This window comes from Centroberyx gerrardi, chromosome 19, assembly GCF_048128805.1.
Source record: "Centroberyx gerrardi isolate f3 chromosome 19, fCenGer3.hap1.cur.20231027, whole genome shotgun sequence".
In the NCBI taxonomy this organism is placed as follows: Eukaryota; Metazoa; Chordata; class Actinopteri; order Beryciformes; family Berycidae; genus Centroberyx; species Centroberyx gerrardi.
In genome coordinates, this window is record NC_136015.1 from 3577076 (window position 1) to 3597487 (window position 20412).

At 40.9% G+C, this 20412-nt stretch overlaps 1 protein-coding gene across 1 annotated transcript in view; it reads left to right on the top strand.

Moving 5' to 3' along the window:
• Positions 1 to 20412, top strand: part of col28a1a (collagen, type XXVIII, alpha 1a) — a 33491-nt gene that overhangs the window by 11303 nt on the left and 1776 nt on the right. Inside the window, exons 14-34 of the mRNA XM_071914969.2 lie at positions 2457 to 2525; positions 2782 to 2850; positions 2987 to 3055; positions 3153 to 3221; positions 4210 to 4278; positions 4474 to 4545; positions 4774 to 4842; positions 5318 to 5389; positions 12221 to 12289; positions 13105 to 13173; positions 13612 to 13680; positions 13852 to 13920; positions 14207 to 14275; positions 14733 to 14801; positions 16002 to 16070; positions 16180 to 16260; positions 16876 to 16911; positions 16999 to 17035; positions 17256 to 17810; positions 18153 to 18307; positions 19040 to 19328. Of these exons, the coding sequence (XP_071771070.2) occupies positions 2457 to 2525; positions 2782 to 2850; positions 2987 to 3055; positions 3153 to 3221; positions 4210 to 4278; positions 4474 to 4545; positions 4774 to 4842; positions 5318 to 5389; positions 12221 to 12289; positions 13105 to 13173; positions 13612 to 13680; positions 13852 to 13920; positions 14207 to 14275; positions 14733 to 14801; positions 16002 to 16070; positions 16180 to 16260; positions 16876 to 16911; positions 16999 to 17035; positions 17256 to 17810; positions 18153 to 18307; positions 19040 to 19328 (2194 nt within the window). The remainder of the gene's footprint in view (positions 1 to 2456; positions 2526 to 2781; positions 2851 to 2986; positions 3056 to 3152; positions 3222 to 4209; positions 4279 to 4473; positions 4546 to 4773; positions 4843 to 5317; positions 5390 to 12220; positions 12290 to 13104; positions 13174 to 13611; positions 13681 to 13851; positions 13921 to 14206; positions 14276 to 14732; positions 14802 to 16001; positions 16071 to 16179; positions 16261 to 16875; positions 16912 to 16998; positions 17036 to 17255; positions 17811 to 18152; positions 18308 to 19039; positions 19329 to 20412) is intronic.

The window sequence follows — 20412 nt, forward strand, 5'->3', positions numbered from 1 at the left end:
GACACCAAAATCATCCACGTGTCCCTGGTAGATCATTGGCTCCATGCTATCATTTCAGCATACACTATGGCTGTGGCCGGAATGGATCACTATCTGCGTTTTAGGGCACTAATACGTACGTCAGACATTTTTTGTTAGTGTCCGAAAATGATATTGTGGAATGATTTTGAGGGCACTACATATTTCCCACAATGCACTGTAATATCTAGTGAACAAGCCTGGTCACTTAAACGGTGAAAGTATACCAAAATGCATTGCGAGTCTGTCGTCACCTGGCCGTTACCAAGCAACGAAGTTGTAACCCTTCCGTGGTTTTATAATGACAGCATCCTCTTCTTCACTAAACCTCCTTTACAAATGCAAGTAAATAAACTTTTTTTGGTATCAAAAAGATGTCAAGCTATTCTAAAGATGTTTTCTTGTAACTGCCAATTCATAACTAATTATAAGTGCACGTTTTGTTACGCTAATTTGAGCTCGTTAACGCTAACATTAACATGAAGGTCTGTTCAGGAAGGTATTTATCTCTAGCTGCAAGTTATACGGTACATAGCTTATTGTAACGTGTTTTTTTGTTAATGTCAGCTAGTGAGAAGTCCAAAATGTGAAGGAAACCACACACCTGGACTGGCGAAGTGCTGGCTGTGTGAAAATAAACAGAAAAAAGTAGCCGCACACAACTCCGATGCATAGAATATTTATTCACCGACATAAGGTCGGAAAACGCCAAATGGGAACGTCGGTGAATATTTTTTTTCTGTTTAATGTCAGCTAGTGACACATATATGGTTGGCTTTAAAGGAATATTGGTAACTTGTCAAATGTTAGCTGAAACATTTGTTTATGCGACTGGTGGACGCAGGTTGATGATGAATGATGATGTGTCCGAATTCACTCATTAATCATGTGTGATTTACCGCTAATTAGTGCACTAATAGAGCAGCACTATATAGGGAAATACAAATGAGGGAATAGTGATCCATTCCGGTCACAGCCTATGTTGAGTGATAGTAGGCTCCATGCTAATACTTTAGCATACACTATGTTGAGTGATAGTAGGCTCCATGCTAACACTTTAGCATACACTATGTTGAGTGATAGTAGGCTCCATGCTAACACTTTAGCATACACTATGTTGAGTGATAGTAGACCACTAGCATTATCCAAAGTAAGAGTTAAGAGTTTAAAAGCGCTGGCAAGTTTTTATATGACCTGTAGATTCATACATTTAAAAAATTAAATATCATTAACTCAGTATAGCTGATGTAGCCAGGTTTATTTTTGGAACTATTTCAGGTGAAGAACCACGTATTCATCCACTGTGCAATGATTTCTAGCTGTACACAGTCCCATCACCCACCACCTTCATACCCTATATGAAAACAGGGCAAGTAGTCCCTGATAGTTCAAAGCAGTATGTTATTTTTATGTCATATTTCATGTAAATCTTTCCAATCACAAAACTGCGAGACTTGGCTCCATATCGTTCTACTTTAGAGCTGCTACAAGTTCTCATTTTCTCGCTTTTGAGATAATGCTAGTCATCTATTATCACTCAACATAGTGTATGCTAAAGTGTTAGCACGGAGTCTACTATCACTCAACATAGTGTATGCTAAAGTGTTAGCATGAGGGCTAATGATCTACCGGGGACACATGGATGATTTTGGTGTCTGTTTTTAAGTTGACCAACAAGACAATCTCCCAAAAACGTGTTGTATTATTTTAAATTGTCAAGTAAGTAAAGTAACGACATGTGCAGAGACAGAGCAATCTGTGCTAAATATTAAATGCAACTATAGATTGGCCTAGTGTAGATTCACATGCATTAAGTTTTAGGCCAACCACTTTTATTTCACATCACCCCCCTATTCTCAAAGTGGTACGTTCCATCCTAAATCTCCAGGGTAGCAGCGGTACCTTTGAAGCTAGATGCTGCTCTTTTACTTGGACTGATGGAACCTCTACATCAGTGGTTCTCAACGTGGAGTCCGGGGGCCACCAGGGGTCCTTGAGGGGGTTCCAGTGGGTTCCAGGGGTCCCCAACAAACTGATGAATTGTTAAACTTCAGCATTATTTCATTTACAAGAGGTTAACACAATTAGAGAATGTAGAAGAAGGACTATTTTGATCATAGTTTCACTGTTATCTCTCTACCTACAATACAGATAGTCATGGAATTCTGGACAAAATCATATCTAACAATAAAAATATTCTCAGATTGTGGTCCGAGAGACAAAATCTCATCAAATGGGGGTCCGTGGCCCTAATGTGGACTAAATTAGGGGTCCTTGATATGAAAAAGTTTGAGAATCACTGCTCTACTTGCATTACACAGCCTGCCCACTAGGAGGAGCCCTATTTCCAGCAATTACCTTACCTTTTTTTGAGCTATAGAGTATAATGTCTGTTCATTCAATATTGAATATTTGGTGTATTTGTGTTGGTTTTGTAGGGTCCGGCAGGGCCACCAGGGATTCAAGGATCACAGGGTTTCCCAGGCGAGGGCCTCCCAGGGCCCAAGGTAAGTTCCGGGTCAACCTGTTCCACTAGAATCAATATGTACTTATGTATTTATCCTTTATTTAATCAGCTAGTCTAATTTAGATATTTTATTGAAGAGAAAACATTCATAAAGATGACAAAGAAAAGACGCAATAAAATGTAGTCAAACAGTCAGAAACATACACTAAGCCTTAAGATGTCCATGTCCTTCCAGACTTCCTGTGTTATAAATTAGTACACACTGTTGTCTTGACATCCCGGTGTGTTTCCTACAGGGCGACAGGGGTTATGAGGGTCTTAAGGGCAGCCGTGGACCCCCAGGGATCGGGTACAAAGGCGATAAGGTATGGTTAACCTCTAGCTGGTTGGTGTTACAGACACACAGGTAGTGCTGGGCGCTGGTTTCTTTCCAGTGACGGCAGTGAAAATCTGCGGTGCTGTAAAAGATGACCTGTTTGACCTCTCACCCCTGACCCCCAGGGAAACTCAGGAGCCCCCGGCCTGCCAGGACTGATGGGATTTCCAGGAGCAGGCATCCAAGGAGAGAAGGCAAGGCCGATCAAAAGTGTAGAAGAACTATCATCCTCTGCTTGCCTTTTATTCATGTAAATACATTTTGAATTCTGGTTTTTCTGTCTGGCTCTAGGGAGACCAAGGGCCAGTTGGGCCCTCTGGTCCCAGAGGACCTCCTGGACAGGGTATCATTGGACCAAAGGTTGGTAGATTATCAGTAGAAGGTTGACACCATGGTTTCTATTTGATTTATAGTTACTAGTGCAGTGCCTGTTCAAAATAGGCCTAGGCTATCAGTCGCTTGCTTTGAGCCCCGCTGCTGCACAGAGCGCTGTTCGCTTGTTTATTCAAAGTTGATTAATATTGAACGTGTCACGTGTCCAATCCGACACTGCACGTCCTTGGGTCCCCAGCAATACACCCGCCAAGTGTGAAGTAGATCAGACGAATGGTTCTCGAGATATGCGAAGGACACACATACAGACAGAGATTCCTTGCTTTATAGTATGATGAAGGATAAATTGAAGGGGCATTAAGGGGATTCGGAGTGTCTTGAAACTCTAATCCAGGCCATTAATTATGTAGTATTGACTGAATATAACGAAGTAATATCCAAGTTAAATAGATATAATAACTCATTATAGCATTAGAATGACTGGTAATTACTATACAAGTAAAGAAAGCTGTTTTAACCAAACTAGGCCTGTTCTGGGGTTTCTGTTGTTTTCTGTTATTTGTGTAGAGTTGGTATGGAGTTTTTTATAGCTATGTGAATATTGTACATAGTCAGTGCTGGTATGTTTTTTCTAAAATACATAATGTATTATTGTATGTATTCTACATTACAAGCAAATGAAAACCTACTGAAAAAACATAGATTGCTTCTGCACAGGTGTAGTGACTTTCTGTAATGACTGTCCCTCCACTCTGTGAAGATACACCAATGGAGACGGTGTGTTTCTTCCTTTTTCAACTAGTTGGTGTGGTAGTGCCACTTATCTAATACAATTACTGGTAAAAGCACCTTTTTTTACTTGGATATTACTCAGTAATTCATTCTAATTTTACTTGGATATGACTTAGTTATATCCGGTCGTAATTAATGGCCTGTAATTTAAAGGGTTACCAGATTTTACTTATTGCCCCTTTAAGTTATTGGCCATTTGATGTTGATTTGTGTTGTTCCACAGGGTGACCAGGGTTTCCCAGGGGAGTCTGGACCTCAGGGAGAGAGGGGGATCGGTGAGCCAGGACCGAAGGTGAGGAGACAGATCCAGTCAGGTTCACTAAATCAGATTTACTTTGACTCTAATTGCAAGAAAGTCTGGAAATCTGCACCAAAGCGTGTCAACCAAAATCCACTTGAATAAAGCATTTTTAAAAGAATGAACAGCGACAGCAAATTCGATACAAAAGATATTTGGGTTTGGGTGTAAATATCTGTTGTTTTCCAGGGGGAGCCAGGGCCTGATGGGGCTGCTGGGATACCTGGCATTCCTGGTGAGGACGGTGCTGTTGGACCTAAGGTGAGTCAGTGCCTGGAGGTCAAAGGTTGATTAAAAAAACCAGTCAGATCAAGCTCACAATATATCTATTCATGATTTATCATTTATCGTACCTGGAGAGATCCTTCTTACTCAAAACACCTCACAAATGACTTGATTGTTGGCTGCAAAATGTTGTTTGATTTTTCAATTTCAATTTGTCTCATGTTGAAACTGAGTTGCTTCTCATTCCTCTGTTGTTAAATCCAGGGAGAGATGGGGTTGCCAGGTGTCCGAGGCCCAGAGGGAGCGCCGGGGAAAGGAATCCCCGGAGAAAAGGTCAGACGGTCTTTGGTCACCCGTAGTGCAGATGTCACCTATGTAACACACTCCACCTGTAATCTCATAGAGGACATCCTGATTGGGTAACATTTCATGTGCGACCTGAACAAATATTGTATTGTTCTAAAAGGCGCTGCATGCATGCGTAGGGTGTGTGGTTTGTAAGCTTGACGACAGAGAAAACTACTAACTGTTTACATACCTGTATGTCACAATACCTCCATTGACTTAAGGTCCATAAACCCAAAGCAAATATTCATCATCGTCTATGACATTTACTTATATTTTCCTTTTAGAGACGGTGTCAGAGAAACTCCTGAGTTCATGATGTTTTCCTAGTGTTACAGAAACCAAAGCAAACAAAACTGATATTTTCACCTCTGTTGCTCATGGTCAAGCCAGTTTGAGGCCAATGGTGCGAGACATCATGACAGTACAACTGTGTTGATGTGCAGTATGTGTTTTTCTGCAGGGGGATAGAGGTGACCGTGGGCCAAGGGGACTCTCTGGGTCTCCAGGCCCAGTTGGCCCGGCAGGAGCTAAGGTATGTATATTTTTTTAAAGATTATTTTTTTGGGCATTTTCGCCTTTATTAGATGGTTTTTAAAGTCGAGAGCTATGGTCGAGAGAGACAGGAAAGACGGAGAAAGAGGGGGATAACATGAGACCACTGAACCACCAGGGGCCAGTTGCATAAACTTAATTTAAGACTAGTCTAAGCCTTAGACTGGTCTTACATTCTCAGGTTAGACTAGGCTAATTAAGACTGTCTGTTGCATAAATATTACGCCTGACTTATTTTGAGGTAGGAAAGTTAGCCACCCATTCCTCCCGGTTAAGCTTGAGTTTAAAGTACTTAAAGTAAGTTTAAATACTGTAGCTATTGCATACAAGATGACAAATCTTTGGTTTTTGGAACAAACCTAAAGAAGAGAGTGAGTCTTTAGAGACCCAACCCATTATAGATCGACAGCAGTCAAGAAGTAGTAACAACTGTGATTTCCCAGAGAAACCATCCATATATTTAAATCTGACTTAAAGTCTGATTTAAGTCTAAGGCTAGGTCTATCTTTACGCAACTGGCCCCAGGACACCCCAAGAGCTAAGGTATCTTAAATATGGGTTCCACCCAAGCGGCTTTTAATGCTACTGGGAATGTGGGGGTTAAGTACTGTCAAGGTCAGGCCTGGGCCGGATTATCCATATATGGCATCGGGCGAGTGCCCGGGAGCACCAGCCAATTTGCCTTGTTGGGGGGCATCACAGCATTTAAACCACAATTATACCTTTAAAAGTTTTGTCATATTTTCTTTATATATTACTCTCTGGCGGGAATGCATACACGGCCAAAATTAACCTTTGATACTAAAAAAGAATATAAAGAGGAAAAATCATGGTTGGTGTGTAGGTGCCCCCCCGCCTCCCCATCACATTTGAATTTGTCCAGTTCAAGCATTTTGTGCAGGAAGAGAAAAGCCGTTCACCAAAAGAGCTGCTGCAAAGAAGTAGGCTGAAAACTACTTTTCCAAGTGTGTTCACCACAGTCAGGCTTTTCTTAACCTTGAAGGTTTTCTCTTTGAACTGGATGCGCGGTTTGTGATGCTTATAGCAACCATAATTTCTAATAGCAGGGATGCAAACACATGTATGGTGAAAAAAGAGAGAGCTACCTTGAAGTCGAAAAAGGGGGCAGCGTAATATATAACCATGTGACGAAGGCCTGTGCTATATGCTTAAAGCCTCTGGAAATGTGGCTTGAAATAGTAAAAATGCATATATGATATCAAAGTTGAGTGTCTCATTAAGCATCCACACAAATCTGAGTGAAAATAAATGTTCATAACTATTAGAAAACCTAGTTAAAAAAACAGCTCATTTTGCTGTTTAGACCATTTCTCAAGACTGTGTAGGCGTGGCAGATCACGTTTTGATTGACATCTCCCTGGCTTCTTAAGAGGACTATGAAATAAACTTTATGCTCCAATTCACAAACTTCTGTTGTACAACATAGGCAGTTCACTTCAGTTTCACAATCACAATTTCATTCATAACCAACCAAAATAATTAGTTCAGAGAGCTAATACTTTTAGTAAAAACTCGATTGCAGCTAGCGGACTTTTAGATCGCTAACGCTTTTAGCATAACTCAATGGAGTTGAACATAGCGAAAATTAGCATCACAGCTAGCGGACATCTTCTCTAGTTAGCTACATGCTAGTGTAGCAGTGAGATTTCTGCTACACTAGTTTGACTCGACTCACCAGTACAGACAGGTTTTGTTGCATCTGTTTCTTTTTCGCTCAACAACAACTGACAACTGACGTGAATTTTTTTTATGATTGGTTCGCGGAATTAATTGCGTAATAAATGTCCGAGCATAACCACGCCCAATTCAAACCCAATATCGGGAAAGTTTTCAAAAACTTAAATGACAGTATTTCGAATTTGGATTGAAACTAATTTCTAATACTTTTTAGATGCTTACTATTATGTACATAAGACCCTAAATTACATAGTTATAAGGTTATTGTGGATTTGGGTTTCCAGAGGCTTTAAATAAATAGGAAATTCTATTTAATATACTCAGATCAATAAGAGACAGACAGATGTTAAGTAGTAAATTAAGTTGTTTTTTTTCAGAATTAGAAAAGTAACATAACTGCAGTGTTGGAGAGTAGTTAACTACATGTAGTTCAATTATATCACAGACAAACTTCCTAGCGTTTGCTGCTTTTTTTTCTTCCTTTTTTTACTAAAAGAATACATTTTATTTCAGCACTGTAAGTCATTTCCCAACCGGTACAAACATGACTGCCATCTTTGTCTCTTTCTGAGCCATTACTCCCCTGCCTGTGAGATCAGATCAAACAACAGCCAGACGAATAAAAAAAAAAAAAAAAGCAGCTTTCTTTTTCTTGTCTTTCGACAGTCAGGTGCTTCCATTATGCTAACGATGATGGCAAATTATACCAACCATAATCAAACAGCAATAATGATGATGATAATTATATAATAATATGGATACAACTTTAAACCTTTTACGCTGCACAGATAGTGTTTTTTTGGTGGCCCTGGGTAAAATCATGTGTCTAATGGGCTGTTTTTGCATTTTTTTTTTGTACGTGTGAATAATTAAGCATATGCATGAATGAATGAAAACAAGCAGTAAAACATTTTTTATGAAAACATCAGCTTGAAACGGAGAGAAAGGATGAGATATCTCCTGCAACTTCTATTGTTCTGATATTTCATCTCTCCCGGTTAGCACTATTCCCAAATCATAAGACAGTCATGAAATAGCCTACGTTGTCCCCTTAAACATTTTGCTAAATCATTAATTAGGGAGATTTCACCACGCACAACCGTGTTTTTTGTGGCAGACTCGCGGGGGTTTTATTTTGAAAAGAAAATGCACTTCGGCGGCAAGCCTGGAAATGTGGCGAGTTTCACGGAACTTCAGCTTGAGAGGGTACTGGGAGTTCAAAATAACTGACGAAGAAGAGACCTGAGCGTGGAGCTGGCCTGACAGCGGAGATTGGCCTGACAGTAGAACCTCCTTGGGTCTCGCTGTGTCCAGCAACAACCACGTAACCAGTGACGTAATGTGAGGTCCTCGCAACAGGTCCTGACAGTTGAGTAGAATTTTTTGCTCAATGCAGTTCACTCATATGAGCGTGACAGAAATACACTGTAGGAATCGTTAAGGAGATTCGTCCGTCGACCATACCCCCCCCCCCCCAAAAAAAAAACAAAAAAAAAAAAACTCTTCGGATCTGGACGATTCACACAATCGGGATTGTTCTATGCTACTGTAAGTGCTATGTATGCAAATATGTATGTGTGAGATAGTAAAAAACAAAGTTACGTAGTCACCAAAATGAGTTTGACAGAATATGAACAGACAGAATATGAACAGCATATTATTTTTCCTACAGGCCACCAGAAGGTACAGTCCAGCCTTTTGTCTGCACTACTGTGCACATGATGTGCAGAGAGTGTGTGCGTGCTCCTTGCAGACGTATTTCTTGCATTTCACACAGGTGTTGCTGGTCTTGGAGTCATTTCTGTTGGGACAGACCTGGCACCTACCACGTTTCCTGCCTGCAGTTTGAACTACTGGAGGAGTTGGGGTGTGTGTCTCTGTTTGGATGTCCTTCACAACAGTTGCAGCAGCTGTTGATGCTCTTGGAAAGCACTGTCTTCTCTCGATATGAGGTTTCACCAGCGCGTAACCCAGTTGCTCCAGGAAAATCCTCCTTCGACTCAGTTTTCCGCTGTTCCAGTCCTTGTTTATTTCGCTCCATATTACAAAGGCATTGTAGGCGCTCACATCAATGATGTTGAAGAAAAAGACAAGGGGCCAACGGGCAGTCATGCGTCGGCAGCTGTATATGGCTGTGACCTTGTCCAGGTTATCAACCCCTCCCTTTGTCTCGATGTAGTCCAAGACCATTTGTGGTTTTCTATCTTCTCTGATGCTCAGGACAGCATCTTTGTGCATGGTGCTCATCAGCAGGACATTTTTCCCTTTCTTGGGGCAATAGGAGACGACAGTGGCTCTGTCAGTGAAGGCAAACATTGAAGATGTTACCTTCCTGTACTTCATCGCAAGAAGCTCAGAGGGAAGCTCCGGCTTGTTTTTTCTCACTGTCCCCAACATGGTAACCTTCCTTTTCAGCAGTTCCTCACCCAGGGCGTACGATGTGAAAAAATTATCAGATGTAATGTTATGACCATTCAGTCCTTAAGCCATGTCTAGTACCACCCTCATGCCCTGATTTTTTTCAGGTGCTTCCCCAGGGGATTTACCAGTGTACACCTGCATATTCCAGGCATAGCTGGACTGTGCATCACATGCTGCCCATATTTTGATACCGTATTTGGCCGGTTTGCTTGGTATGTATTGTCTGAAGGGACAGCGCCCACGAAATGCAACCAGACATTCATCCACAGTCACGTGGGGGCCTGGATTGTAAAGAAAGGGTAATCGCTGAACCCACTTGTCCCATACATCCCGTATTGCTGCAAGTTTGTCACGCTCTCGTCTGCCCTGCCTTGTTTCTCTGTCATCAAAGCGTATGACACGGGAGAAAACATGGAATGTCTTTAGAGACATGGTGGCTGGAAATATTGCCCTTCCAGTGTCAGCATTCCAAAGGCTTGCTGTTGCTTCACCTTTTGACTTGTACACTCCTGCCAAAATGAGCAACCCAATGTAGGCTTGCAAGTGGGTCACATCCAAGTCTTTCCAACTGTCTCCATACACGCGCCTCCCCTCTAAGTTTGTCATCTCAAGTATATCCTTTTCGATTGATGGTGTTACAAAGAGCTCAAATGCTGATTTTATGTCTTGGACATGGCTGACAGTGTATCTGGTGGGGCCTGGAACCATTTTGATGACATTAGCAGCACTAAGTCTACCCTGTCGTTCAAGTGGGGAGAGGGACCATAATAACTGTCCATTTTTGGAAGGTAACATGTGAACTATCAGTGGTTCTCGCACTACTACAGGTATGGTTATGTTAGGTTAGGGCCCTAAAGCAGAGGGAAGTTTTTGGAAGATTATAAAATTGCATGTTATAGTGACCTCAATATCATCCAAAACAACCAAAACAAATGTGTGTAAAATGTTGATATTTCTTATATGTTTTATACAGCTAAAACAGCCTGGGGTCAAATTGACCCCAAAGAACACCGATGCGTACAAGGAAAAGTCATTAAATATGAAGCAAAAAAAATGATGTCAAACATTTATTTAGAGACGTTAAACATTGAATGGGGTCAAATTGACCCCAAAGATAATAGGATGGTTAAATCTGAGCCGCGGAGCTGACAGGTTGTGTTGTGAAATCACCAGCAAGGATGGTTGGTGTCCGGCCGATTGCGGTGGGCTGGCCTGGACTATCACACGTCCCAGTCTGAATGGGCTACTCCTTTCACCCTCTGCAGCTCCCACTGTCACATCACCTCACCTGAAGTGACTGCTTGCTACAGTCATTGAGCTTGCTTTATTTGGTGGTATGTGGGGCCTTGTCCGTGGTGCTGAAGTTGCATTAGATGTCTGTAATGATTTTTTTTTTTTAGTCATGCTCTGTAATGGTTTGGCATTTAGTCTTCATTCAGGCCTTTGAAAATTTATGTTGGAAACAATGATTTTTAGCATGATGTCTTTGATGTGAGTTGCATTCAAATTTGATACAGTATAGCTCTGTGTGTAAAGCCTAAAATGGCATTTGTAGTCAATCTATGGTGTAAAGTAATTTGTTGGTTAGTACATTGTCTTATATTTGTCTGTAGTATGTGTGTTGAGCCTGTATAGTTTAAGTTAATGTAAATTTATGATCTTTATTGCCATAGTAAATTTAACTTTTTTGCATGTAAAGTGGAAGGAGGGGGGCACTTCAAGTGAGGTCACCCTAGGGCACCACACTGTGTTAATCCGGGCCTGGGTCAGGCTTTTGCTCGCTAGGTGGCAAATACAGTACTAGAGGTATTCAGCCAGCGTCGGGTTCAGATGGCTGTCTTTATGATACAGAAGGTTTTGGATGTTATGTGGAAGTTTAGGATCGGGACACGTTTAACGGTTTGAAAGGAGACGTTTTAGTTGGTGTTTTGTTTCAAGGGGTTTTAGAAATTCTCCAGGGTTAATTGAAGGGTGGTTTCATATGACAGCTGAAAGCGTCTTCTGAAGTCCATATTGACGCTGAAGAACATGGAAGACGCAGCATTTTGGATTCTATACCTTCAGTCTGAGCGCACAAAAAACTCAAGGAACTGCTCCAATCAAGCTGCAAATGCCTCTATAGTACAGTACAAGTGCTGAAATAATAACTCCCAGGCAGCTGCTGTATTGTATTGTACTGAATAGTTACTTATCACGAGGGTTACAACGATACATCGCTTTGTTTGACTGATTATATATTTATTGTAGAATTGATCAGTACTACACTGGTTCTCTATGGGAAGACCTTAACCTGAATTGATTCTAATACGATGTTTTGATTCCACACATGTATGCGTGAATGTGTTTTATTAGTATTAGTCTTACTGTTAGTATAAGTGTCATCCTTGAATTCAGTTTTAGTGTCCCATGATGGTCTAAATGCTGTTTCAGAGACTTTTGGGGGGAATTCTGGAGAAAACGCTAAATATTTGTAATTTCTTAGCGAAGATTTGCATGAAAATGGTCAAAATTAAAAAATGTTGAATACCGGTGCAAAATATCGGCAATATCAGTCGCCTACATCCGTTGAGCCCTACTACCAAAGCTGTTACCCAAGAGACAAGGGACATTGTTTTATGGAAAGTATTAAATTAAGTATTAAATGTCAGCCTAACAGCTGACATTTAATGATGATTGAGTGTGCTTTGTCCAGGGAGAGCCTGGCAGCCTGGGAATGATGGGCCTACCTGGACCTGCTGGGCGTGGCTTACCAGGACCAAAGGTAATGATATCCAGCACCTCACTAATGCGCGCGCGCACACACACACACAGACAGATAGACACTGAATGACTGATTGATTCCAAGACTGCGGAGTGCCCTGCTAGCTAATTCAGTATCACCCTTTAAATCACTTCTTTAAGTAATAATCAGCAGCATTTTCATATAAATAAATATCTGTTTTGCTACTCTCTATGGGCGTCTGATATAACACAATAGTGTTATTGCACAATTCATTTTAATTTCTTTACATTTGCTGTTTCCCTCTCTGCTCTTATTTTAAAATATAATAAAAATAGAATATACAGTAAATGACCAGTTTAAAGGTTTCATTCTATATTCTCCTTGAAGGGCCACACATGAACCACAAATGTCCCCCGGATTTTCTCCCCAAAAAATCTGGTCGCCTTGCAAAAAATATTACAGCAATGACCACTTCGCACCAAAGATCTCAACAATTAAAAACAAAAAACAAAACACAAGATCTTCTGGATTGCCTCTTTAAAATGCCATTTTATAGACTTGCTTTGATATAAAGTTGTGTAGTTTTTTTGATCTTGCTGACTTTAAATTTTCTGTTTGTTTTTATCTCATTTCATTTCACTTATTGGTTCTTCTTGTAACCTATTTTCTTTTCAATGTGTGTCAATTTTTAGGTCTTCTTTATATATTTTGCTATATTCTTGCTTTTTCGCCTTCATGTAAAGTGCTTTGTAAACTCGGCTTTTATATAAATATATTGTAATACCATTATTATTAATATTATTTCTGAGTCAGCAGCGTTTAGTCACTTCAGTGTCCATGTGTCCACATAACAGGGAGATTCTGGGCCGACGGGACCAGCTGGACCTGTTGGAGAACATGGAGTAGGAATCATTGGGCCTAAGGTAACATGAGCACAGAAAGGACACCAATATATCACACGTGGAGTACGTGATGCCTAGTTATATTTGTCTCTAGTGTATGTGAAATGAGTATGAGTATGAGATGAAGAATCTGCACACTGCTGAATATTAGCAAAGAATCTTTTTCACAAAGGTGTAGATAATTATTTTCTTAATAATTCTTCAGCACTATGCACCTTATATTTAGAGCCTCTGTAATGAAAAGTAAAAGAAGATAGATATTTTTTCTATGCCTTAATGAAAAAGGATTTTATCTAATATACAGCAGTAGAGATTTAACATTTGGAATTGACCCACCTGCAGGTCAATAATTCTTAGACACAACAGCCTTTTCCTACTTCTTTCCTTTTTAATTTGTCCCTATAAATGTTTTGACCATTATGTAGTACCAGAGATGATTATGTGTGGGTCCTCATATAGGGTAACAGAGGAAATCCTGGACCTGTAGGGCCACCAGGGCTGAAGGGAGACGGCTACCCAGGACCACAGGTGAGAGGGAAGACTCATCCAAGACGAGGCGTATCTATATATATATATATATATATATATATATATATATATATATATATATATGTGTATATATATATATATATATGTATATATCAAATTTGAATGGTGCATAAGAAATATTGAAAGAAACATCTTTTGCTTGATTAATAGGGGCTACCAGGCTTACCAGGGCAACAAGGGGAGATCGGGCCTGAAGGGAAAGGATTACCTGGAGCAAAGGTTCGCCTCCTCTCTCACTTTATGAACTTATGACCCGCAATGCTCTCTCTCTCCTCCACATGCACATGCATATATGGGGCCAATATTGTTTTATTAAAAATCAGATCTGGTCCAGTCAGTGTCATCCACCTCTGATATGATAGATATGATGCAGTTTGTTTGATTACATATCTATTGTAGCATTGATTAATACTACACTGGTTGTCTATGGGAAGATCTTGACTTGTAATATGTCAGCTATGCCAATTAGAAAGTAGATTTAGTGAAAGTGTGTTTTGTCTGTCAGGGTGACAGAGGGTTACCAGGCGTCCCAGGATCGTCGGGTCCTCCTGGAATTGGTCTTTTTGGACTGAAGGTCAGTCTGTGTATATTTTGTTGAAGAAATGAAAATGTTTTTCTAACACACATAAACTTCACATTAAGGATGGACCAAAATATGACAATACGTATCGTGGGGCAGAAAAATGAACGGTGATATTAGCTCCATTTTATTCTGCTGTAGTAATCACAAATGAGTCGCTTGACCGTCACAATTTCACAAGCAATTTCAGATTTGCACTTTGAAATTACATTTTTAAATTGTTGTTTACATTCTGGAAAGGCAATGCCATTGCTAGAAAGATTTGTGTCTCAGAAATAAACATAATTCTGCACAGTCAGACTTTTTATTTACTACATCGTATCGTGGTTCTATTGAATCATAAACCTCATATCGCGTATCAAATTGTATCGTGAGATAAGCATATCGCCCCATCCCTACTTCATCATGATATTCGCCTTTGACTTTGACATGCATTGTATTGTGTTCCCAGGGCTCCGTTGGGCAGCCGGGTCCTCCTGGCCTGCCTGGGCCTCCAGGAGAAGGCATCCAGGGACCTAAGGTACTGCAGTAGGCAAAAATAGACTTTGGACCAAATTCTATGCCCATAAATAAGTGCTGAGAAAATATTAAAAAAAGCATGAAACCCCAAAACAACCGAGGCACTCAGTCTAAAGTGAAAAAAAGAAAGAAATAAAAGCCTGTGATAAGCTACATAATTAATCGATTATAATTTTCGTAATCGATTAATCGTTTTAGTCATTTATCAAGTAAAAATATCAAACTTTTGCCTGTTACAGCTTCACAAATGCTAAGATTTGATTTCTCTGTTTCATATCATTATAAAATTAATACTTTGGTTTTTTTTTTAAGACATCACTTTGGCTCTGGTAAGCTGTGATGGGTATTTGTCATTATTTTTGATATTTTCTGCATTAAATGATTCATCAATTCATCGAAAAAATAATCGATAATGAAAATAACCGTTAGTTGCAGCCCTGCACGACACAATACGCTACATTTTCAGGTGGCAAAATGAATGATTGAACAATTAAGAGCGGACCCCATGGACAAGATCTGCAATACAAAAAAAAAAATCAACAGAAGAAAGCTGGCCAGTCGTATCAAGACGGCAAACATTTAGTGGTTGCTTTTGTTTATATTTCTCTGGTTTCCTTTGATGATTTGCTTTGATGACTCTTTGTAGTAATTAAAACTACCAGTAAAACGATCTGCATTTTTTGTCTCCCTACTTAAGACTACTAAAGAGCACCTGTGTAAACACTGTCAACACAATAGACCTAAGAGCACCTGTCAAAACACTGTAGACCCAAGCTTTTCTTTGCATGTCCCTCCACCATGGTACATGGTATGCAGTCTGCATGCAGAAATGATACATGATACATGGTAGAAACCTCATACTTACACCACTTGTTTCTCCCATAGAATAGATGATGTGATTACATTTTGGAGCACATTACTGCATAAATGTACATAATAATGAGGAAAACCAGATTTTTTTGATAACTCCTTAATGCTTTAAGATGCAGCGTTCATATTAATACCACCCATGTGTGATGTGAAGACAAGTATGTTGACATAGAATTATTTGCTAATTAATGTCTTAATTAGCTGAATTAATTACCTTATTAGCATAGCTGGTCATGTTTAATATATCATGGAGAGACATTAGGCAGCTCAACTGCCTGTTGTTCTGTATGGTGGCATCAGAGTGCTTGATATGCATATGTATGATTTATAGGGAGAGCCTGGGTTTCAGGGGCCGATGGGCCCTCGGGGGCCACCAGGGGATGGGCTTCCGGGAGAAAAGGTACAAGCAATACAATTACTGTGTGTGTCCATGGTAGCATGACCTTTCACATTTTACTGTGGATTAATAATGTTCCTATCGGTGTGATAAAGAGTGCTTTCACACACAGGGAGACAGAGGCATTCCCGGAGACCGGGGACGGAAAGGAGACAAAGGAGACTATGGAGAATCTGGATCTACTGGACCGATGGTACCATAAGCATGTCTCAACTAGGAAATATGTCCAAACTCCGCCAAATGCGAGCACAACTCGGTCAAAAAAATCCTCCTTAGGTGCACGGCCAAAGATTAATACATGAAGAAAGAGAAGCCAGCACTCTTAATGTCCTTTTATAAAACTAGGAAATATACCAGAAACAGTCCTTAAAAGTTCAGCACTTCAATATTATAGTATGAGTGAAAAGTCCTATTCGCACGGTACTAATATAGTTAAGTAATATATTTAAAGTAAAATTCCAGTTTGCTTTTGGCACACAATTTTTTTTTCTTCTTTTTCTCTCTTCCTCCTGTCATGAAGTATGGAAGCCATAGTGGAATCTGTAAAGGAAGGTTTTTAATGCATTTTTAGTGCAGACTTCAAGTTTTGCTTTGGTAAATCATAAAGTGACAAATAATAAAATCTTGACCTTACACAATTGTACACAACTGTATAGGTGCCCTGGCGATTACAGTGAATTTCATATTCACAAAATGCAGAGATTGAGAGCTAATTGATTAATACATGAGGTCCCCACATAATACTAATCCTGTGCGATCATGTATGAAAGCTATCATTCCATGCCCTAATCTAAGTTTAATGTTGCAGGGAAACCCTGGTGAAAAGGGGGAACCAGGATTGACAGTGAGTAGAATAATCAACACACGTGACATATTGTATATCTCAATATTTAAACGTTGCCTAATTTTTATTTTTTTTTGCTATCCACAGAGAGATGAGGTCATCAAGATAATAAGGGAAATCTGTGGTAAGTTACTAGAGAAAGATTATGTTTGCATCAGATGTTTGAATATACTTCTACGTTTTTCAATCATTATTAATAGCTTTTTAGCTACACCTGAGCAGGGTGTAGTGCTTAGCTGGCTGCTGTTAGGTATTAGTATGTACAGTCTAAAGTGCTGACTCATCAATCACCTACATAGTTACGATTATTTGCGTATCCTTCATCTGTTGTGTTTGCTGTGCAGGCTGTGGTTTCAAGTGTAGAGAGAGCCCTTTGGAGCTGGTGTTTGTGATAGACAGCTCCGAGAGCGTGGGACCGGAAAACTTTGAGCTGGTGAAGGACTTCGTGAACGCTATCATCGACCGCGTGTCGGTGAGCCGCGAGGCCAGCCGCATCGGCGTGGTGCTCTACAGCCACGTGGACGTGGTGGTGGTCAGCCTGAAGCAGCAGTCCAGCCAGGACGACATCAAGGTCGCCGTCAGGAAGATGCCCTACCTGGGCGAGGGCACCTTCACCGGCAGCGCCATCCACCGAGCCAACCAGCTCTTCCAGGCCTCGAGGCCCGGTGTGAGGAAGGTGGCCGTGGTTCTAACGGACGGGCAGGCCGACCGGCGCGATGCCGTGCAGCCGGAGGACGCGGCCGGCGAGGCCCACGCGGCGGGGATCGAGATGTTTGTCATAGGAGTGGTGAACAAGACCGACCCTCTCTATGAGGAGTTCCACGCTGAGATGAAGGCTATTGCCTCTGATCCCGATGAGGAGCATGTCTACCTCATAGATGACTTCATGACACTCCCCAGTAAGCAAGCACTGTCATTTCAGCCACTCAGGTCAACCACACTGTAGTTTCATTCTTTTTATGGTCTGACACAATAGACTGGTGAACTACAGTTAGACCGATATATCAGAATGCCGATTTATCAAGCTGATATTGGCCTTGTATTAAAATATGATATTGGACAGTCAAAGTAGTTTTAGTAAATAGTTATTACTTTAGTTTAGTGTCTATTCATCTAGTCTTACCCACCTATTGTAATTCCTCTATCTATGTACCATCCCATATGGTAAGAGTACATATCTGTGCAGGTCTAATGACGACTTATTTATTTATCTGTTGATTTCTTTGTTCATTTTGCCACAGCTCTGGAAAGCAAGCTGCTGAGTCGGATTTGTGAGCACGATGACGGGACGCTGTTCGGTCCAATCTCCTTCTTCCCACCTATGGCTGTACCCACCACTGAACTCCACACCGACGCTCCAGACTTACCAGACCTACTAGAGGAGGACAACATACGAGTAATGCTGCATTCACTTCATATGGGAAAGATGACAGATATGAGCTTACTACTTGAAAATATTACATTCATTCAAATACCTTCACCCCAGTTTCCAGCTGGTAAATACTACTAGCAAATACTGTTCACCTCAGCTTTCAGATGGTAAATAATACTTTGGGAACTCGGCTTCCTGAATTCTCACTTTCATATCCTTGTTAGTGATAATGAAAGTGAGAATTCAGGAAGCCAAGTTCCCAAGTATTATTTACCATCTGAAAGCTGAGGTGAACAGTATTTGGGAACTCTCACTTTGAATTCTCGCTTTCATTATCACTAACAAGGAAATGCACTTTAGTGTCAGGAATGATATATTCATTTCATTGGCAACTCTTAAAATGCCATGGCAGGACACAACTACTTACTGGATGTTTGTGTTGCGGTCGACATAGCAATGTTTGGTTTGCTGTAAAACATGAACTCATATCACTAAGTGAATGTGTGTTAAGTGTGAAAAAGCTGATCAAGAACAGCCAAAGTCTACAGAAAACTTCAATCATGGCGTCAAACAAGCTCAAATGTGTGAACCCTTCCAATCTGTTGCTTTCAACTGTTAAGCCCTGGTTAAATTCGATGGTTATTCCCATATGACGTGCATGCAGCAGAGGTAAGCGGACAAAAGAACATAAACCCTGCATTTTATTTCCCTGAAACTATGACAACACTGCTTCTTATTTCCTCCTCTATTTCCCAGCTTGAGCTCCCAGAGGAGGTGACTACCCCGTATCCCGGATCCCCGGAGTGGGAGGGCTTCGATGATAACCTGATCGACATAAGTAAGACCGTATCGATGTTCGAGGAGCCCTTGAATGAGCTGCCGGACCTCATGCTCGCCTCCCCCGGCGGAAGGGGGAAGCAGCGGCCTCCGGTCATTTCCTTGGTGGGTCCTCAGACTCCGACTAACTGGCTGTATATTCCAGAGACCACGCAGGCTCCGTACACCCCGCCTCCTCCTCCACCCCTGACAGAGGTCTTTGTGCCAGGTAATCAGAAGCAGAAACGCATTGGATAAATACCACTGACTGTCATTGATTCCCGTCACCTTGGACTCCAGTGTCATTACCTTGATAAGTTTGATTACTTTTCTATCCCACGCCCATATGAAACAATATTACGTCTGTTTGCTAGAGTTGTGTAACACCTTATGAATCTGGTTATCTCTTTTGTTTGTTCTGGTAAGGACATCATGCAGTCCACCTTTCTCAGGTATCTCCTCTTTGTGAGTGCTGTTGGAGCGCTGTTACTCTGCTGAAATTAAACGTAATACAACGAGTTTTTAGGAGAATGTCCCATTGGTCAAGTAGCTCACTAAGTGATAAGAACATAGACACCGAAATCATCCATGTATCCCTGATAGATCGTTGGCTCTGGTGCTCCATACTAACACTTAAGCATACACTATGCTGCGTGATAGTAGCCTCCATGCTCAATGGAACATTCATGCAACACTTTGGGCTCTGTTTTCATGAATCAATGGCACAATGCAAATTATACTCACAGTTACCAATAATGTTCTTATCCTTTTCTTAATGCCAATATTTCCAAGTCCTGAAATGTATTGTTGTGTCCATGCCAAAAGCTAGCTGTAGCCTACAACCTTCCACTGCGCGGCAGCTGCAGCCGACTGCATAGTCTGCTTTTAAAAATATCATGTAGCGTAACTTTCTTTTATTTCTTTTTACTTTGCATAAAAATGTAACCACTTTAAACAATTATAAAAGTAACAAAATGCAAGTTTGAGAAAGTACTTGTTACCACAAAAAAGTCATCTGAGTGCTCGTCACCCCCAACACTGTTGGTAATTTTGTGGCCAGAGGTGTGCAGCGCACCTGCGGTGCAGTTGGAAACAGGGCTGGATTACAAGGATTACATTATCAGTAGGTGTGGTGGGCCTGACTTCAATCATGACCAATCAAATCACCACTTTTTTTCCCCGCTAAAAGCAGTGTTCTCTCTGCCATGGCACTCCCTAGAGGAAACTGTGGAAACCTCACCTGAAATTAAATTAGCTGGGAGAAGATAACACATTTGGTTACCGTGTTGCTCTGGTCCTAGGAGAACTGTTGC